The 21,576-nt window shown below is 47.1% G+C and overlaps 1 protein-coding gene across 1 annotated transcript in view; it reads right to left on the reverse strand.

Annotated features, from left to right (window-relative positions):
• PLEKHH1 (pleckstrin homology, MyTH4 and FERM domain containing H1) overlaps positions 1-21,576 on the reverse strand; it is a 56,169-nt gene that overhangs the window by 22,941 nt on the left and 11,652 nt on the right. The window contains exons 3-7 of the mRNA XM_055437401.2: positions 8,082-8,144; positions 6,736-6,885; positions 2,698-2,781; positions 1,010-1,091; positions 135-877 (exon numbers count right to left, since the gene is read on the reverse strand). Coding sequence (XP_055293376.2) covers positions 135-877; positions 1,010-1,091; positions 2,698-2,781; positions 6,736-6,885; positions 8,082-8,144 — 1,122 coding nt within the window. The remainder of the gene's footprint in view (positions 1-134; positions 878-1,009; positions 1,092-2,697; positions 2,782-6,735; positions 6,886-8,081; positions 8,145-21,576) is intronic.

Here is a 21,576-nt window from a genome sequence, read left to right on the forward strand (position 1 = left end):
AGGAAACAACTGGCCACCATCTCATCATCAGAAATCTTTGCTCCACCCCTTGTGGGTGGGGTGGTCTGGGCACCAAAAAAGTGGTCATATCATCAGCCAGGGCCCTCTGTCCTGTCCCTGAGGGAGCGTCTTACCCAGGATGGAAAGCGGTGCAAGGGGGGTGTGGGTGGTTTGTTCTCCAAGTCCACTTCCTCCAGCTCTGTTCCTGGGGCCTCCTTCTTCCCTGCAGGGGGTTGCTCCTCCATCTCCATCTTCTCTGGTTCCTCCCGGGGCTCAGCTCTGACCGCCCCCTTGGGAAGGCTGGGGGGGTGGAAGGCTGAGAGGGTTCCCACCTCAATGCGCACCACGTGGCTGAAGTGCCCAGGGCCTGCCTGAGGCTGGCTGTGGTGCCGCTTGGCCAGCTGGATGCTGTCCCGGAGGGTGCTGGGAGCCCGGGCCTTTGGCAGGGTCAGGCTGCAGCCGGGGCCACCTTCCTTGGCAGAAGTCTTCGTCTGAGGGAGCGTCCCTCCCTGAGCAGTGACCAGGCCCTCACCCCAGGAGGCCAGACCATGCCTGGGGGTCCGAGGCCTCAGGCACAGCTGGCCAGGAGAGCCCTGTCTTCCCAGACGAAGTGGAAGGGTCTTGGCCTCTGATGTTGCTCCAGGGTGGACTGTCCGGGAACTAGAATCCTCCATGGGGCTTCCTGCTTTAGGAACAGTGTCTTTGCTCTGCAGGGCACTTGGAGAAGGTGCAGGGATAGCTGCCTTCAGGGCACCCTGGGCTGGAGGACCACTGTCCTGCCCCGCTGGCTGGGCCCCTGGTCCCGAAGGGACAGACTCCCGCTCTGAGGTTCCCTGGGGGGCCACCAGCAGCTTCCCCGAAGGTGCCATCTGAAGAGCTGTGGTTGGGGCAAATATAGGCATATTAAGAGCTCCCCCAATTCAGCCACTACCTACCACATATACAAGCACCCCCGCCCCCTCCACACACACCCCACTCCCCCAGTCCCCGCACAGGCTGGCCCACTTACCTTCCAGTGCATGTTGAAGGGCTCCCACCTGTTCCACCAGGTGCTGATTACAGCTTTTCAGGTGCTGATTCTCCATCTCAAGCTAGGCATAAAGAAAGATGAAGATTTAGAATACTCAAGCCTACCGGTTTAGACAAATAATTCAAAACGAGATTAAAATCCTTCTCAAAGATCAAATCCTCAAAAAAGAACCCATGGTGCCCTTAACCCAATCCACTGATGACTCTTCTGGGAGCCCTGACCTCTGCCTTCCCTCTGGGCTCCCTGGTTTTGGTTGGGACAAGATTCCATTTGGGAGCCCTTGGGCTTTCTTTTCTAAGTTGTTTTAACCTTTCAGAAAATGGTGAGATATAACACAAAAAACACATTCCACACCAATGAATATCTTAACAAGTGATTGTGAAATGAATGGTCATGTGACCGCCACGCAGGTTAAGAGAGAGCAATCTGCCAGCACCCCAGGCAACCGAGACTCATCCCTCCCCAGTCACACCGTCCTCCCTGCCCACCGAGGAGACAAGCCTTCTGAGTCTCTAAGACTCATTTCCTTGCTTTCTGTGCTTTACCGTCTAAGGATGCATCCCTATGTACATTCATGTAGCTGTGCCCATCAGAAATTTATGTAAACAGAACTCTTTGCAGTGGACTTCTGTCTGGCTTCTTTTGCTCAACACAACATCCATGAGATCCAGCCTCAGAATGGCTGCATTTTGTTGGAAATGAAAGCCAACACACTTTTATTGAGCTTCTTTTAGCAAGAGGCCAGGGCTGTGGAAGATGGAGTAACAGGCATCGGCTCTGTCCCCAAGGACTTGTAGTCTAGCAGGTGACCTGAGATGTGCATCCACAGAAGGGACAAGAGGCAAAATGAGCAGCTGTCTCCCGCAGGTGCGGGTCACTTGTATCAGGAAAGAGGAAGCCACGATGAGTGTTTGCTCCTCTCTAAATGTTAGTTCCCCTTCCTTTTGTTTAGAGCTTTTTTCTTTTTTCCACACATGAGTTTGAGTGAACTCCGGGAGTTGGTGATGGATAGGGAGGCCTGGTGTGCTGTGATTCATGGGGTCGCGGAGAGTCGGACACGACTGAGCGACTGAACTGAACTATAGCTTCTAGTCCCGAGTTTCCTAAATAAAGCTGTAGCAAGTGATGAAACTGACAAGAGACAGACAGAGGTGGAAGCAGAACGGAGACAATAGGGAGCTGGTGATTAAGGTACAGAGTTTCTGTCTGGGGTGATGAAGAGTTTTGGGAATAATGGTGATGGGTACACATGACTGTGAATGTACTTAATTCCACGCATTGTACACTTTAAAGACAGCTCAAATGGTACACTTTGTGAATATCTGACCATCAAAAAAAAAAAGTTAAAAAGAACGGTGAGGACAGAGGGTGGATGGTAAGGACCATGTGTGCCTCTCTGAGGGAAACTGATGGGACTTCTCAAAAGGGAAAAATCCTTCCTTCTTCCCAGACACAAAGCTAACCAGGAACTCAAGGGAAACTCAACCCTGACAACAGGAAGGGGAAAGTGAAGTGTCTCTGCATCTAAGCTAAGCGAGGGACAAATGGTTAACAAAATGAAAGGCAGGCAAGACCCTGAACACAAATGGAAGCAGAAAAACACAGGGGGACCAGAGCAACCCCACACAGGTCCCTCCCAGGTATTCCCAGACCAGCTTTTAACTCACTTCTGCTAATTTCAGTGTCACCCATTCCTTGATCTTTGCAGCTTTTTCTTGAACAACCTTTGCTTCTTCAGCTCTCATCTGCTTCTGCAAGATGGAAAGGGCCTTTAGTTAGTCATGGCAGTCCCTGGTTTAGCGAATAAATGGAGGTGGGAGGCCCTGAGAAGAAATATTACCAGACAGGATGGAGGTGGGCCAATACGGAAAATACATTAATTTATGAATTTTTAGAAAATATTCTAAAGTGGGAAAGGCCTTCCTAAGCATACTACAAATACAAATCCCAAATAGCCATGAAGGAAAAGACTAATAAATCTACATCATCACTATAAATTACTATACAACCAAAAAAAGATGCCCTTAAACAAAATGAAAAGACTAACAGGATGGCTTCCCTAGTGGCTCAGTGGTAAAGAATCCACCTGCCAATGCAGGAGACACAGGTTTGATCCCTGGTCTGAGAAGATCCCATATGCCATGGAACAACTAAGCTAAGCCAGTGTACCACAACCATTACATCTGTTCTCTATAGCCTGGGAGCTCCAACTACTGAAGCTTATGTGGTCTAGAGCCCATACTCTGCAACAAGAAGCCACTGCAATGAGAAGCCCGTGCTTGTAGCTAGAGAGGAGCCCCTGCTCACCACAACTAGAGAAAAGTCTGCCCAGCAACGAGGACCCAGCATAGACCCCTTCCCAAAAAAAACCCAATTGGGAGATGATTTGCAACACAAGTGATTTACATACAAAGGGGATAATTTGAAATGAACAAACCAATAAATATGCAAAGGATATGAATAGGAGATCAACAGCAAAATTAAGGTAAATAAACCCATGAAAAGCTGCGCAATCTTAATTATAATTTTAACAATGCAGATTAAAGTGACTAGACTAACACAACCTAAAATTTTGACATAACTCCAAATTATCAAGGGTGTTGGAAAACAGCTCAGCTCCTACAAACTGGCAAAGCCTTTTGGGGGAAACACTTGATAGTATTTGTCAACATTTTAAATGTCCATACCACTGATCTAACAAATCTACTGCTTAGGAATCATTAGTTGCATTATTATTGATAAAGCAACAAAAACAAAAAACCTCTCAAAACTGGAAATAACCTCTAAGAGTCCACAAATAAGGGTTTGGCTGAATAAACAAAATGAAAATGGAACGCTGTGCTCTGATACACAGGAAATGGTCACAAAGAACAGTGATTAGTGGCAAGGAATGGAAATGAAGGATGATGCCAGAGGGAAAAATGCTGTCATTTTATATCCTTCTGGTCCATTTGTATTTTTTACTATAAGCGTGTATTACCTTTACAGTTAAAAAGCAAAATATAAAGGTAAATTAGCACGAGTGCAATTCCCTCAAAATAATCAATAGTATACAGTGATCCCTCGGTATGTACTGGGGTACTGGTTTCAAGACACCTTGCAGATACCAAGATCCGTGGGTGCTCAAGTCATTAGATAAAAGGGTGGAGTACAGTCGGCTCTTCCTACTGGTGGGGTTGGCATCCACAGATTCAACCAACCACAGACCTGATTCCACAGATACGGAGGATCTTTAGATACCCTTTTCCAGATAAAAGGGTATTCCGCCCTTTTATATAATGAACTCCAGCATCCGTAGATCTTGTTATCTGTGGGGCGTCCTGCAAGAAGCCCCGTGAGGATATAGAGGGACCACCATAAAGTGACTGAAAAGTGAGGTCTGCATCTAAAGAACAGCAGGCTAGGGAAGAATAAAATACAGGCTGTGGGGATCTACCTCTGCCTCTGAGGCTGATTTGCTGCCGGGCACTGTGCAGGCTCCATCACCCCCTGGTGATGTCATCTCTAAAATGGGCAATGACACATCTCCCTTCCAGATCATCTTGAAGATAAAGGGACAGAATGTGCACAGCACAGCGACTGAGGAGCAGGTAATCAACCTGTTCCAGAAAGAGTGCTAGTTCCCTGCTCTTTGCATGGAGACAACTGGTGTGTTCTCAGCCATTTGGAGACCACCTAGAACGACTGTGGTTACCCTTCTAGGGGAAAACGGCCTCGAAACTGTAAGATGATGGATGTAAGTCCCAAACAAGAGGGTTGGTGGAAATGAGATGGGGCTATGAATATGTCTGATTCTGTATTTCAGAGCTGGAGAACTGGTAAGCTTTTCTAGCGCAGCGGTCCCCAACCTTTTTGGCACCAAGGACCAGTTTCGTGGAAGACAAATTTTCCATGGACTGGGGTGAGTGGATGGGAGGGATGGTTTGGGGATAATTCAAGCACTTTACTGTGGGCTTTATTTCTATTACTATTACAGTAGCTCCACTTCAGATCATCAGGCACTAGATCCTGGAGGTTGGGGAGTCCCTGGAGGTTTGCAGACTGGCCACAGGCCAAATCCAGCCTTCCACCTGGGCCCTCCCCAAACAGCCCTGCCCATTCATTTGTGTTGTCCAAGGCTGCTTCCAGGCTACAGCAACAGAGTTGGGTAGTTGCAGCAATGACCAAGTGGCCTGCAAAGCCATAAATATTTACTACTTGGCCCTCTGCAGAAAGAATTTGCCAACCCGACCTAGCCTGATAACCTGATCTTTATGTGGCTATGGAAACTGAGGCCCAGAGGGTGAAATGACTTGCCTCTGTTAGTTTATGGCCTGGCTGGGACTAAAAACCAGGTCTACTGACTTGCAGAACAGCATTTTTCCTACTCTGATCTGGTCCTAGTATTACCATGAAAGGATTTTTTTCTTGACCTCAGCTTTAGCAGGACGCATTTTGTCCACCCATGCCAGAGACTGCCACTTTTAACTACAGACCACTCAAAAGAGAAATGGGCATGTGTGCTCAGTCGCTTCAATTGTGTCTGACTCTCTGCGACCCCATGGACTGTAGCCCACCAGGCTCCTCTGTCCATGGGATTCTCCAGGCCAGAATATTAGAGTAGATTGCCACACCCTCCTCCAGAAGTCTTCCCAACCCAGGGACTGAATCCATGTCTCTTACGTCTCCGGCATTGGCAGACGAGTTCTTTACCACCAGTGCTACCTGGCAAGCCCCAAAGAGAAGACAGGCACCTAAAATCAATGGGAAACTGATGAAAGATTCCACGTGTCAATATTATATTTTCCCACGATTTTTCAGGAAGACATGGTGCCCCACACTGTGGGAGGTACACCCCCACAATGGAAATGTTCAGTGACTACTGGCGAATGCTTACGAATGTGCCTGCGACAGTGGGAAGGCATTAGCAGGATCAGCTGGGAGTTCCATAGAGAGTACACAGGTGGAAAATTGCAAGTTGTCTGGCCAAGCTATGAAGTTTTTTTTGTTGTTGGAAACAATGAAGCTCTGGCATCAAGGAAAAGGTGGGTAGGTAAGACCAATGGCAGAGGGGAGGGATAGAATTAGGCTGAAGTTAATGAGATCATGACGGGGAAGCTGGGTGTATGGGACTGGTGGTGGGGGGTGTCCCAGACGTCCTCTCCAGAACAAAGGTGCTGACTGTGGCTGCACCACGGCACTGGCCTCTCCTGCTTTTCAGAGGAGGCAGCAACCTTGGTCTCTGCCTACTCAGGTGCATTGAGAAACTTTAGCCAACTGAGGCTGACAGTCTGGCTCTGTGCTGCTCCAAATACTACATGTCCCACAGGTTGGCAGGGCACGTGGTGGAGAAGGAAAAGCTCTCCTGACCAAACAGCAGCCTCGTGTCTGACACTGTACCCTGACTCCCTGAGTTCATTCTGCCGACAGCCCTATGACATATTACAACCCCTATATTACAGATGTGTAAAAAGAAAATCAGCAATTTAAGTCATCTGGTCACAGGTGCTAAAGATGGGATTCAACCCAGGTGAGTCAGCCTCCAATTCCATTTCCTACCACATCCCCTGCCTGGCTCCTCATTCCCCTTTCAATAATTACATCTCCATGAGGATGAACAGGCTGGTGAGGGAGTGAGCCCCTGCCACCAGAGGCCGAAGCAGAGGGGCTCTGCTCAAGGGCTGTGGGCAACCGCTCCAGCTGCTGCAAAGGGCGCTAGTACTTACCTGCTTCTCCAGCTGTGCCTCCAGCTCGCCGATGAGCTCATCTTTGCCCTGCATGGCTTTCAGCAACTCTTGGTACTTCCGGTGCAGGCTGCCTGCTGAGTCCACATTCATCAGATTGGACAATTTCACCTTCTCTTCCATCACACCCACCTGGAAAGTACCAATCGTGTCATAGGGTGGGGATGCGATGCCACTGACATGGGATGGGACGCTTCTTGGTGCCCCAGCCTGTGACTCCCAGGCAGAGTCCTTACCCAAGGCAATGGGAGCAAATTAATTCAGTGACCATTTATGAAGCCTCATCTGGGATAAAGAAGGAATTGACAAGGAAGGAATAGCCAGGTGTAGGGCCATCTAATTCTGGGAGCCCCAGTAAGGACAACGAAGAAAGGCACTGGCAAGCCACTCCAGTACTCTTGCCTAGAAAATCCCATGGACGGAGGAGCCTGGTAGGCTGCAGTCCATGGGGTCGCTACGAGTCAGACATGACTGAGCGACTTCACTTTCACTTTTCACTTTCACACATTGGAGAAGGAAATGGCAATCCACTCCAGTGTTCTTGCCTGGAGAATCCCAGGGACGGGGAAGTCTGGTGGGCTGCCGTCTATGGGGTCACACAGAGTCGGACACGACTGAAGTGACTTAGCAGCAGCAGCAGCAGCAGCAGTAAGGACAAGCTGGGCAAGACAAAAACCCCTGGAGAGGAAATGCTCCAACCTCACTGTGACAGAGACATTTGCTGCTCATTGAATGTTCATGAACTTTCTAATACTTCTCAGCCACCTTATAGTTAGGTGGCCATGGAAGTCACTGAAGTCAATCGGTCGGAGTGGAATGATGCATTATTTCTGGGCTGAAGTATTTAAGAGCTGGTGCACAAGCACCCAGCTATCTTTCCCTGCCATGGCAACCAAGAAGACTGCATGTGCCAGCTGATTCAGCTGGAAGATGGGGAACTCTATTCACCTGGATCCCCAAATCACTGTGTGAAGCAGAATCCCTGGCTGAGCCTCAGTAGAGGTATCATGAATGAGAACTAAATATGATAAACTGTGGACATGTCAGACTTCACTGGTTACCTCAGCATAACCCAGCCTATTTGGACTATGCCACACATCTGCTCGCTGCACTGACCCTTACCCGAGATTCCCTCATGCCCATAGAAAGCCCCAGGCACCTTTATTTGTTCAGAAGGTCTAACACATGACTGCTGGTTTTCCTCATCCTGGTAAGAAGCAGGAATCTTTGGGGCGGACCACATCGGTGTGATGTGTCCATGAGTATCCACAGGAAGGGTCAGGAAAGGTCATTCTCCCTGCACATTCCCACCATCTCCTCCTCATTACCTGGGTCTCTGCGTTCTCTGCTCTCTGCTCTGCCTCCAGCAGCCTCTGCTCCAGCTCCTGCATCTGTTCAGCCAGAGAGGAAATGAGATATAAGTGCGGTGTCCCTGCTATGAACATGGCATCAAGGCAACACGTGTGAATTTTGCAGACGCTACACACAGGCCGGGCCTAAACTACCCATTGCAAGAGGCTCTAGAATGTCAGCGTAAAGATGGCCACAGCAGCCCTGGTTGTTGTTCAGTCACTCAGTCGTGTCTGACTCTTTGCGACCCCATGGACTGCATCACGCCAGGCCTCCCTGTCCTTCCCTATCTTCTGGACTTTGCTCAAATTCATGTCCGTTGAGTTGGTGATGCTATCTCATCATCTCATCCTTTGCCGCCCTCTTTTCCTTTTGCCCTCAACCTTTCCCAGCATCAGGGTCTTTTCTAATGAGTCAGCTCTTCACATCAGGTGGTCAAAGTATTGGAGCTTCAGCTTCAGCATCAGTCCTTCCAACAAATATTCAGGGTTGATTTCCTTTAGGATTGACTAGTTTGATCTTGCTGTCCAAAGGACTCTCAAGAGTCTTCTCCAGCACCACAGTTCGAAAGCACCAATTCTTAGGTGTTCAGCCTTCCTTATGGTCCAACTCTCACATCTGTACACGACTACTGGAAAAACCATAGCTTTGACTGGACGAACCTTTGTTGGCAAAATGGTGTCTCTGCTTTTTAATACTCTGTCTAGTTTTGTCATAGCCTTCCTTCCAAGGATCAAACATCTTTTAATTTCATGGCTGCAGTCACCATCTGCAATGATTTTGGAGCCCAAGAAAATAAAATCTGCCACTGTTTCCACTTTTTCCCCATCTATTTGCCATGAAGTGATGAGACCAGATGCCATGATCTTTGTTTTCTGAATGCTGAGTGTTAAGCCACCTTTTTCACTCTCCTCTTTCACTTTCATCAAGAGGTAGCCCTGAAGCCTGGGGCAGCTGAGGAGCCCCGAGGTGCCGTCCTCTCTACAGTGAGGGAGAAAACTCAAGGTCTTTCTCTCTCTGGGGGCACCGGGAACGGGCAGCAGTACCACCATCTTTCTTCCTGGGGCATCCTCGCCCCCACTCTTGCCTTCAGGCTCCTCTCCCAAGCCGTCCTCCTCGCAGCAGCGGGCTGCAGGCAGTGCCCCATCACTGCTCGCCACGTGTCTGACATGGAGCCTACTCCCACGTCAGCCCCCATCATCAGGATGAGGATGTTCCTTCCCACTGGAAATGGCTCACTGGCTGGGGACAAATACTTCCCCTCCTTCTCTCAGGATGCCTCTGACTGCAAATGGCATTCATAAATATCCCCTCTTGATTGTTTTAATCTTAGAGGCTTAAGACACATTTCTTAAAAATTCTCTCTTGCTTCCCGTAGAGGTCTGATGATCACAACAAATCTGGAATCTCATGCCAACTGGCCCAAGGAAAGGGACCAATGCTCTTATACACAGAATCTCATCAGGGGACAGATGTAAGCTAAAGCCTAAGGAGCAGCTCAGGAGCAGTGGGGGCATCTCTGCCACTTCTCAAGTTTACAGCCTACTGAGTGGAGTGGATTTCAGCTCCCACCCTCCCCCTGGTCAGGGCTCAGAGAGCACTGCCAAAACCACACGCCATGACATAAAGGCCCTGCAGAAGCAGAGCACAGTCACACATTCCATTCTCCAACCAGACACCATGGGCCATGGCCTAGTTGAGTCAATTCCTGCTTTCTCCACCATGCCTTGTCCCAGGGCAACAGGTATGCTGGAAAACCGTACTAGAGGTGACATGTCCCAGTTGTGTCCTCTGGGAGACTGGACAGGCCTCACGTCCCAAGTTCCAGTCCAGTCCTCGCCCACCTTATCTCTTCAGATTTGGCCTTTTCTCTGGCTACTCAACTTTCTCCATCTAGCATGGACCCTGGCTCAATATTTACCAGTGAACTGAGCAATTAATTTTCTGTCTTTCCCAATCTCTCTTCTGCCGAGGTGAAATTCTGCCTTCAGGTCTTGATTAAAGGATAGAAAAGAAAAGAAGTCCCCCAGTCTGATACCAGGCAGTGAAAGGAGGGCTATCCAAGAGCAGTTCAAGTTAGAGAGCCTGGAGAAACTGCTCTCAGGACAACCTTCCCTCATCCGTTTTTTCCTCCTTGGAGTTGGGGAGAGACAGACGTTTTCAGTACACATTCCCTTTGAAAGGACAGAGGATACCAAATAAAACCTCAAGATTTACAACCCAGTGGACAAAAATGCTCCCTGGGCTCCCAGTGGACAGGACCATCTTTGATGAGCATTCCTGTGCTTAGTCCAAGGATGTCTGCATCTCCTCTTTCCTTCCTCTCCTGGGTTTAATAATCATGATGGAACCTCTTGACTCAAGCCTGAGACACTGGGTTGGTTCTGGCCAGTCTCAGGCATCAATTATAGCCAGATGGCCTTTCCAAAATCAAACAGTCCTCAGGCCATTGTAGCTACGGGGGAGGTAACAGCATAGAATAAACCAATATTACAGTGATAGGCATGGTTGAATAGTGCAAAAAACATTCTGCTTGGTGGTGGGGTGGGGTGGTGATTGACACATAACCCAGTGACCAGGTTAGTACTATATAACCCTTCCCCCTTGGGCACCAGAACCGACTCTTCCAGGAGCAAATCAGGTTCTCTCTCCCCAGAAAGCCGAAATGTGGGATTAAGAAGCCAGACATGAGAGTCAGGGGACTGCACCAGAGAACATGTACAAACTTTACCAAGTCATGATTATCGGGTAAGTCCTTCAGTTCTGTGATATGTCCCAGGCTCTTCCTAATAAGTGCCCTGTCTGTTTAAGCTAGCCAGGGTTGAAATTTCTGCCCAAATCAGGAACGCCTAGAAAATCCCATGGACAGAGGAGCCTGGTGGGCTACAGTCCATGGGGTCGCTACTAGTCGGACAAGACTGAGTGACTTCACTTTCACTTTTCACTTTCTCACATTGGAGAAGGAAATGGCAACCCACTCCAGTGTTCTTGCCTGGAGAATCCCAGGGATGGCGGAGCCTGGTGGGCTGCCGTCTATGGGGTCGCACAGAGTCGGACGCGACTGAAGCGACTTAGCAGCAGCAGCATTTAATTTTTAGGAACACAATGAAACACTGAATGGGAAGGCTTTAGATTCTTGACAAGTTTCCTAGATTCACCTTCATTTAGATCTGACATCTGATCTGTAGCTCAGAAGACAAATGATTTCCATAAGAAATGATCATTCACATCCGTGACCTTACACAGAAAAGAAACCATGGTAGAGGGAAGAAGAGAATGCATTTGAGTCTTACCTCCCACTTGGGCATTTCCATTTGGGTTAAGAGTGGTCAATGACACTGCTCAGAGCCATAAATCACTCTGTTATTAACAATGTGGTGAGCATTCTACCCCCTAAATTTTTAATGTCAGATATCGTTTAGGGTAAGCTATCACTGAAGCAGATGGAAAGGCGCCCCTTGGAACCGAGGGTCTTCTCCCAGCCTTGGCCCGACTGCCACGTGGTCCTCCCCGTTGCCCACCCTCCAACCATTCTTATCTACTGCGCAAGGGCACTCGAGACTCAAAGCTAAAAGCAGTCTGTATTCACCTTTATGCTGGAGCACTCTCTTGTCTCTAAAACAAATTTCTGAACATTGAAACCATTTGGCACATCTGGGAGTTTTTTAAAAGAGAAGAGTATAAGAGACCATCTATGCATCCATGACTATGCTCCAACAATTACCAACATCCTGCCATCCTTGTCTGAAGAGAATATCTTTAACATCATGTTTCCCTCCATTTTTATGAAAACACATTTTCTTCATTGCTACGAGAACACTCCCAACTGTGCCTATACCTGAGTGTCAATTCTGGAGTTTTCAAACTCTTAATTCCAGGATCGACACAATTCATGATGGCAGACCGTCCCCTGCACTCAAAGGGCCACACTGGGAGATCTGAAAAGCTGAGCTACAGGCAGGTCCCCTTATTTGGGTTCTGTTTCTCCTTTCAGAGAGTTCCCTAGCACTGAGTCCTCAGCTATCCTTTTAGTCTGGGTGACACACTAGACAAGGTGGTGTCAGGTTTGGGTGGCTGGCTCTTAGGCGGAATCCACTTTCACCAGCTTCGACCTACACATGAGACTCGTAAGCCACCCTAGAACGGGTTTCAGCGACCTGATGAAAGGCTCTTGGCACCAACCTGGTATTTAATCCCCATGTCCACAGCTCCTTGTGGCGTTGTGAAATACTGGCCCCAAGGCAGCAGGCACCCTCCTGTGCTCCCAGGACAGATCTGCGTGCTGAGCAGCGGTTCGCGCCCAGAGCCTCGCCAGGCTGGTCTCAGATATCCCTCTGAAAAGGGCTCAACATTCTTACCACTGCATCACACCCTCTGAAGAGAATGGTACCGGTAAGCAATAAGGCTCTGGAGCCCAGCTGGCTCCACCACAGTGTGACTTATAAATTCCTTAACCTCTCTGAGCCTCAGTCTTCTCACCGGCAGAAAAAACAGTAACGAATGTCCACCTCCTAGGGTTGTGGTGAAGATCACAGGAGATGCCTCACAGCCAGCTCACGTGCACAACCTGGCACTAACTGAGCAGTTTGCAGATATAAGCTACTTGCTGGATTTTCACAATCAAAGACGGTGCTTAGGACCAGGGAGATCAGTTTGCCTGAGACAGTCCTAAGGTCACCTGTCCTCCAGAATAATGAGTAATAGACCCTTCCTTTCTCTCTCCAAAGTCTCCTGGCTTAGATGATAAATTACCTGGTCATGCTGCTTACGATCCATCTACAGAAAGAATGGCTATCAGCCTACAGAGCGTCATGTAAGACCTACCATGTTGGGGGCATTTAGCCAAGATAGATATATCTAAACAAGGCCACTTGCTATGTGTCTGGCACTGGTTAAAGCACTTTACATGTATCAACTCATTTCATCTTCATCCCAATCCTAGGAGGCAGGTTCTGTTATTATCCCTGTTGTACAGATAAACTGATGCAGAGGGATGAGGCAATTTGCCTAAGGCCACACAGCCGGGAGGCAGGGCCAGGATTCAAACTTGGGAGGACTGGCTCCGGAGTCTATTATACCCTTAGCTACTGTGGCCCTCACATCCAAATTTCACGTCCTGCAAAAACCTAGATTCCAAAATGCAAACCCCGATTCCCAGCTTCTCCTGAAAACTCAGGAGACCTGGACACGCGACAATTACCCTTTCTTCCGGCGACACCTGGCTTCCTCCTCTAGCTATAACACATTCCTTGAATCCTCCCCAGAACCCTCCCACTGCGTTCATAGAAGATTAGTTAACCGCAAGCCTTTGAGATTACAACCCCCAGTGTTAGCTATTAAATGGTTCTAACTCTGTTGTCATCAAAGACCTTGATTCTCAACTTTTTGTTTTTTAATATCAAATCTTGTGTTCAATTGAAATCATATTCTTATTCCCAAATATATAAAACACACAACTGTGGGGCTGCCCTGGTGTCAGAGAGCAGAAGAGGCAGGTAAGAAGGGACTCCTAAGTCTTGTCTGTGGGTCCACTGGCCTCACCCAGTCCAGAAGTCCCTCTGAGACTCACAGGGCTCAAGACTAGAAGGATGGCTGAATGGGGCCCAGGACATGTTCGGGGCAGGAGTTTGTGGCAGTAGATTTCACACCCTCAGGGGCATAGTGATCCACACGGAGCTTGTTACAGATACCTGGGTTGTGCCCACAGAGGTTTTTATTTAGCACCTCTGAGGCGTGAACCCAGGAATGTGCTTGAAAAGAAAACCCCAGGTGATCCTGATGCGGGTGGTCCACAGACCACTCTGAAAAATGCTAGACCGGCTACAGAATGCAAAGCAAAGCTAACTGACTCCGCTGGGGATGTAAACATCCCAGGGTCAAGCCCCCATCGGTACAGGACTCTTCTCAAATGACTTTATAGGAGTACAAAGCTCTCGCAAGACTACGGTTCCTGGGAAATATTATAGTGGGCCTTATTAAAAAATGGGGGTTAGGAGAATAAAAAAAAATTCTCTACACACACACTCACACACACATGCATGCACACCCTTAAACATAGTGAATAAAAGTTCTAGAAGGCAAATCGGATCTATCAGCAAGGAGATCTGCTAAGGTCGACTCTGTGGTGACTTTATGCAGACTTTATTTCCATCTAGTCCTAATTAGCCCTAGTGTTCTTTTATATAACAGCACCGGCCTCACAAATTCTGAAGTATATAAGGATGTTTTTCTGGGCTCTGTGAACTATCCTTGCGCTGTCAAGCTGGTGCCTAAACTGAATCACTGCCTCTGTATAATCCTTGGTCAGAGTGGGGAAGAGCAATAGTCACTGTTCCTTTGTTTAAGGGACTGATACACTCAAAAAAAAAAAAAAGAAATCCTGAAGTGCAAACTTTTGGTATATAAATATAAAACTGAGTGACTGTATTTCAAAACCTGGTTGGAGAAACTAATAAGGGATTCTAGAAAAAGAGGAAGGGCATACAGACCCACCAGAACAGGCCTCAGGAAGACCTGCCTCGGTTAAAAATATTCAAGCTAAAAAATGAGGGATGTTTTATTATATAAAGTCCTCTCTTTAAAAGATCCATTCAAATCCCCTTTGGAAGCAGAAAGGGAGTAAATAAATCAAAAAATGTTCAACTCGCTTTAGTCCTCATATTGATGCCATGTACTCAAGCAGAGACATTACTTTGCCAACCAGTGTCCGTCTAGTCAAGGCTATGGTTTTTCCCGTGGTCATGTATGGATGTGAGAGTTGGACTGTGAAGAAAGCTGATCGCCGAAGAATCGATGCTTTTGAACTGTGGTGTTGGAGAAGACTCTTGAGAGTCCCTTATACTGCAAGGAGATCCAACCAGTCTATTCTAAAGGAGATCAATCCTGGATGTTCATTGGAGGGACTGATGCTAAAGCTGAAACTGCAATACTTTGGCCACCTCATGCGACGAGTTGACTCACTGGAAAAGGCTCTGATGTTGAGAAAGGTTGGGGGCGGGAGGAGAAGGGGACGACGGAGAATGAGATGGCTGGATGGCATCACCGACTCTGTGGACATGAGTTTGAGTGTACTCCGGGAGTTGGTGATGGACAGGGAGGCCTGGCGTGCTGTGATTCATGGGGTCGCGGAGAGTCGGACACGACTGAGCGACTGAACTGAACTGAACTGAACTCATCATGATAATTCCTACGAAGCTCTGTTGCAGATAGATGCCATACTCCCACTTTTCTGACGGGAAAACTGAGGCACAAGGTTAGCAAGAATGAACAAAGTCCAAGGGACTTTTAACCCATCCAGCTCTTAAGACAGCATCAACTTTTAGATTGATCGGGGCATCCCTGGTGGCTTAGAGGTTAAAGCGTCTGCCTGCAATTCGGGAGACCTGGGTTCGATCCCTGGGTTGGGAAGAACCCCTGGAGAAGGAAATGGCAACCCACTCCAGTATTCTTGCCTGGGAAATCCCATGGACGGAGGAGCCTGGTAGGCTACAGTCCACGGGGTCGCAGAGTTGGACGCGACTGAGCGACGACTTCACTTCACCACACTTGAGATTGATCAGACTAGCTGTGACTTCTTCAACACAACCAAGAAAAGAGCCGGAAAAACGGCTCCTGGAAGCAGAACAGGATGCGACCTCTGAAACATGAGCCATTCCCTCAACTCCTGTGCCAGACGGAAAGTGAGTCCACGGTTCACCTGGCCTCGGAATGGGTGGCCCTGGCAAGGGCACAGCAGACCATGAGAGGCGTCCCAGCAGAAACAAGGTCTAGAACCGTCTCCTCTCCTCCTGCTTCCTCCCCTCTCTCACCCTTCAGTTCAGTTCAGTTCAGTCCAGTCACTCAGTTGTGTTCGACTCTTTGCGACCCCATGGACTGCAACACGCAGGCCTCCCTGTCCATCCCCAGCTACCGGAGTTTACCCAAACTCATGTCCATCAAGTCAGTGATGCCATCCAACCATCTCATCCTCTATCGTCCTCTTCTCCTCCCACCTTCAATCTTTCCCAGCATGAGGGTCTTTTCCAGTGAGTCAACTCTTCCCATCAGGTGGCCAAAGTATTAGAGTTTCAGCTTCAGCATCAGTCCTTCCAATGAACACCCAGGACTGATCTCCTTTGGGATGGACTGGTTGGATCTCCTTGCAGTCCAAAGGACTCTCAAGAGTCTTCTCCAACACCACAGTTCAAAAACATCAATTCTTCGGCAATCAGTTTTCTTTATAGTCCAACTCTCACATCCATACATGACCACTGGAAAAACCACAGCCTTGACTAGATGGACCTTTGTTGGCAAAGTAATGTCTCTGCTTTTTAATATGCTGTCTAGGTTGGTCATAACCTTCCTTCCAAGGAGCAAGCGTCTTTTAATTTCATGGCTGCAGTCACCATCTGCAGTGATTTTGGAGCCCAAAAAAATAGGTGAGGAATTATCTGGCAGCCTTGACATTTTTTCTTTTTTTAAAAAATTTGGTTTTCAGCACAATGATTCCATGTGTCGAATGCCAATTGTGAAAGAGGGAGTCAGGTACGAGCAGGCTGTGTGATGGGGAAGGAGGAGGGCTCGTTCCCAAGCCTTAGCAGCCAGCGGGTGGCATCTGATCACAGGCAGGGCCCATCCCCTGGGAGACACGCAGGCTCAGCTTGTGCTGCACCACTGCCAGCGGCGAGTGAGTGGCCATCAGTCATCCAGGCAGTGCCAGCTCCACGGGTGGGCGGGCCAGGGGGCGGGCTGTGTGGAACGGTGGCAGTGGAGGGGGGTTAGGCAGGTGAGGGGGTGGGACAAAGGGACCCAGCTGACCTGGCTCACCTGGGTGCAGGTGGGTACTGATGATGACTAAGAAGTAAGTTCTGGGAGCAGCGACAGAGATGGGGACCAGGGCCCAGCCCCGGCAGGAGCTCTTCCTGAGACATCTGGTCATCTCTTCCTAGGCCCTGAAACTTACCTTGATGTACTGGGGAAAACCTCTAATGAATTGTTGAATCTGGCCTACTGGTTTGGGGAACGAGAGCAGATGACAAGAGCAGCCCCGATATTGAGCAACACAGTATTCATGGCCTTAAGGTTTCTTGCCAAGAGGTCCGATGCCAGGCTAATGCCCCAGTCATAGTGCCTGCTTAAGTCTTGCAGCCCATGATTCCGAGTCAAGATTTCTTTCTCTCCCTTCTCCACTCCTACACCCCCAGGCTCTTCTGCCTTGAGTCTATATGCTTCTCCTTTCTTTACTCAAGTCCCACCCTGAGCCCCCAACATCTTTATGGGAGAGTGTTCTGGTTGCTTAGATGTAAGTACTGGTACTTAAAGAGCATTCTGGTTACTTAGAAAATACAGTCTGGAAGAAAAGAAAGGCCTGATATTATACTGGGTTGGCCAGAGGATTCGTTTGGATTTTTCCGCACGATCTTATGGAAAATGCTGAGTGAACTTTTTGGCTAACCCAATAGAAGTTCAGCCTCCCCAGATCCAAGGGACTGTGGAAAAAGAACATGTTTATTTATAATGTGTTTAAGGCTGCGGGGGAATAGGGGAGGAAAGCATTTAAAAACGCTTTATTTTTCTATCATGAAACGTTTCAGGCCAACAGAAATGTATAGAGAATAATTTTTTAAAAAACATGTATCCACTATTCATCTTTGTCAAATCTTAATTTTTGTCAGATCTGCTTCTGATTTTTTAAGAAATAAATGACGACAGATAGTTGACACTTCCAGTGTTCCTCTCTCCAATGTTATTCCTCTCCTTTCAAATGTATGTACCCTACACTTGGCTATGTTTACATTTTTACCTCATTTGTAAACACCCCTCAACAATAGAGATTACTGTTTTGTTTGGGTTTAATACTTTATATAAACTGTATTTTTGTATATATATTCTTCTGATCCTTTTTGTTCAATGTTGGTTTTAGAGATTTGTTGATATTATACATAAAGCTTTACTTGACTCATTTTTAACTGCAATGTAGTATTCCATTGTGCAAATACACTCAACATAGTTACCCAATCACATTGATAGACATTTAGAATATTTTCAACTTTTCAGGCATCAATGCTGCAATAGACATTCTTGTTTAGGTCTATTTATGACATATATATTTGGATTCCTTATTTTTTTTAATTGAACTATAGTTGGTTACAATGCTGTATATGTATTTATTTCTACTGCTGCATTTTGTGCTTTGTATTTACTCCTTATTTTCTATATTCCTGTTTCTCTTCCTTGCCTGGATTTAAAAGACTTTATTCCATTTCCAGTAGCTACTCTCCTAATTTGAAAGTTATATATTTTATTTGTTATTTTTATTATTATAGACGCAGATGACATCATCCTTGTGGCAGAAAGTGAAGAGGAACTAAAGAGCCTCTTGATGAAAGTGAAAGAGGAGAGTGAAAAAGTTGGCTTAAAACTCAGCATTCAAAAAACTAAGATCATGGCATCTAGTCCCATTACTCTACGGCAAATAGATGGAGAAATAATGGAAACAGTGACAGATTTTATTTTCTTGGGCTCCAAAATCACTGCAGATGGTGACTGCAGCCATGAAATTAAAAGATGCTTGCTCCTTGGAAGAAAAGTTATGACCAACCTAGACAGCATATTAAAAAGCAGAGACATCACTTTGCCAACAAAGGTGTGTCCAGTCAAAGCTACAGTTTTTCCAGTGGTCATGTATGGATGTGAGAGTTGGACTGTGAAGAAAGCTGAGCACCGAAGAATTGATGCTTTTGAACTGTGGTGTTGGAGAAGACTCTTGAGAGTCCCTTGAACTGCAAAGAGATCAAACCAGTCAATCCTAAAGGAGATCAGTCCTGCTGATTCATTGGAAGGACTGATGCTGAAGTTGAAACTCCAATACTTTGGCCACCTGATGGGAAGAGCTGACTCACTGAAAAAGACCCTGATGCTAGGAAAGATTGAAGGTGGGAGGAGAAAGGGACGATAGAGGATGAGATGGTTGGATGGCATCACCGACTCGATAGACATGAGTTTGAGCAATCTCCAGGGTTGGTGATGGACAGGGAGGCCTGGGGTAGTGCAGTCCATGGGGTCGCAAAGAGTCGGACGTGACTGAACGACTAAAGTGACTGAGACTTAAAGACTTCTATTTGTTCCCCACATTCTCTTCTCCCCCTATTTGTCACATAGGTAGAAGCTCTGACTTTTAACAGAGCACATGCTTATCTAGAATAAAGACTACACTTTCCAATCTTCTCGGTGACGGGATATAACCACGAGTAAGAGACCAATGGGATGTGAGTGGAAGGAATGAAGGCAGCCTTTGGGTCATGCTCTCAAAGGGAAGGGACTGGAATGTGGACACAAGGGTGAACCACCTTCAAACATGTGCAGATCTTGCCCCAGAGCTAGGCTGCTTATGTCTGGAATGTCACATGAAAAGGAATGGATTTTTTAAACACGGGTACTGCCTGGCTCATCCTATTTCCTAAATCTGAGGCTTCAGGTCTTTCATCAACTTTGGAAACTTTAAAGGCATTATCTCTTGAAGTCATGCCTCTCTTCTCCACTTCTGGAATCTTCAAAAAGGATCTTGTCATTCTGGCATCCACGTCTCAGCCTGTCTTCATCTCTCTGTGTTGCCTGCGAGTCTGGGTTATGTCCTCAGGTCCACCTTTCCATTCCTGAAGTCTGTCTCACGTGGCGCCTTATCTGATGTTAACCTAGCCGCTGAGTATTTCATTTCGGTGCAAATATTTCTCATGTCTGGCAGTCCTATTTGGTTCTTTTTCTGATCTTTTTGGATGATGTCCTGTTCTTGTCTTATATTTTCAATTACTTTATTATGTCTTCAAAAGTTTTATTGTTTTTTTTTGGGGGGAGGGGGCACACTGAGTGGCTTGTGGGATCTTAGTTCCCCAAGCAGGGACTGAACCTGGGTCCTCAGAAGTGAAACCAGCCTAACCACTGGATGCCAGGGAATTCCCTTAAGCAGTTTTGAATTCATGGACTTTATAGTGTCTTGCCAACAGTTCTTAGAACAATTGGAACAACAGTTATTAGAAATTCTTGGGGGGGGATTGAGTCCAGTTTGTTGTAAACATGGACTCTCACTCACTGTGGGCTATTCCCTCCAGTGTTTAGTCATTGTGGATCATATATTCATTTTCACTAAGGACTTTCCTTTTGCCTGTGTAGGTAGACATTTGTGTCCTCGCCTAAGAGGTAAGGGGACTTGCCCTTAGTCACAAAGCTAGGAAGTGGCACAGCCAGGTAGTCTGGCTCCAAAGCCTGGGTCCTTGTCACCAGCAAGCAGGCTGCCTTCCATAGTTCACACTCTTAACAGAGGGTGAGCAGCAGAGTGGAGATATCCATTCGCCTCTCCTAAAATATCGGGGGGACCTTCAAGATGGCAGAGGAGTAAGATGTGGCGATCACCTTCCTCCCCACAAATACATCAAAAATACATCTACATATGGAACAACTCTCCTAAAATATCTTCTTTCTCACACTGAGAAAGAAGTGTTAGGGGAATAATAGAACCTCCACTGCAGACACACACAACTCAAGAAGTGATGCGAGACCAAGAAGATTTGTAGCGTTTCTTTGGTGTGTTATAGGGAGAAGCAGAGTGGGAAAGAATGCCAGATGACAGATTAGTAAACTGCTTAGATTTTGATCTATGAAAAAAAAACTGCCTGGGTTTTATTTTATAAGTGCGGAAAGCACCTTATTAAAAGTTCACCTTCCTTGTATTACTAGTTTTGATTTGCATTTCTCTAATAGTGAGCAATTTGAGCATCTTTTCATGTGTTTATTAGCTGCCTGTATGTCTTCTTTGGAGAAATGTCTGTTTAGGTCTTCTGCCCACTTTTTGATTGGGTTGTTTTTCTGGTATTGAGCTGCATGAGCTGCCTTCGTATTTTGGAGAGGGGTGGGATGGGGTGGGAAGTGGGAGGGAGGTTCAAGAGGGAAAGTGAAAGTCACTCAGTTGTGTTCAACTCTTTGCGACCCCATGGACTGTAGTCCATGGAATTCTCCAGGCCAGAATACTGGAGTGGGTAGCCTATTCCTTCTCCAGTGGATCTTCCCGACTGTAATTTAACTGGGGTCTCCTGCACTGAAGGTGAATTCTTTACCAACTGAGCTACTGGGGAAGTCCTTTTAAGAGGGAGGGGACATATGTTTACCTATTCATGTTGATGTATGGCAGAAACCAACACAATATTGTAAAGCAATTATCCTCCAATTAGAAATAAATAATTTTTTTAAAAAGTTCACCTTACTGCAACAGGTACTAAATAAGCCCTAGAGAACAAATGTACAGTATAATGAATACAGACAACAATATTGTACCCGAGGGCTTCCCTGGGGGCTCAAATGGTAAAGAATCCACCTGTAATGCAGGAGACCTGGGTTCGGTCCCTGGGTTGGGAAGATCCCCTGGAGAAGGGAATGGCAACCCACTCCAGTATTCTTGCCTGGAAAATTCCATGGACAGAGGAGCCTGGTGGGCTACAGTCC

The sequence above is a fragment of the Moschus berezovskii genome, chromosome 9, assembly GCF_049115385.1.
Source record: "Moschus berezovskii isolate FMDL1 chromosome 9, NW_MosBer_1.0, whole genome shotgun sequence".
NCBI classification, from domain to species: Eukaryota; Metazoa; Chordata; class Mammalia; order Artiodactyla; family Moschidae; genus Moschus; species Moschus berezovskii.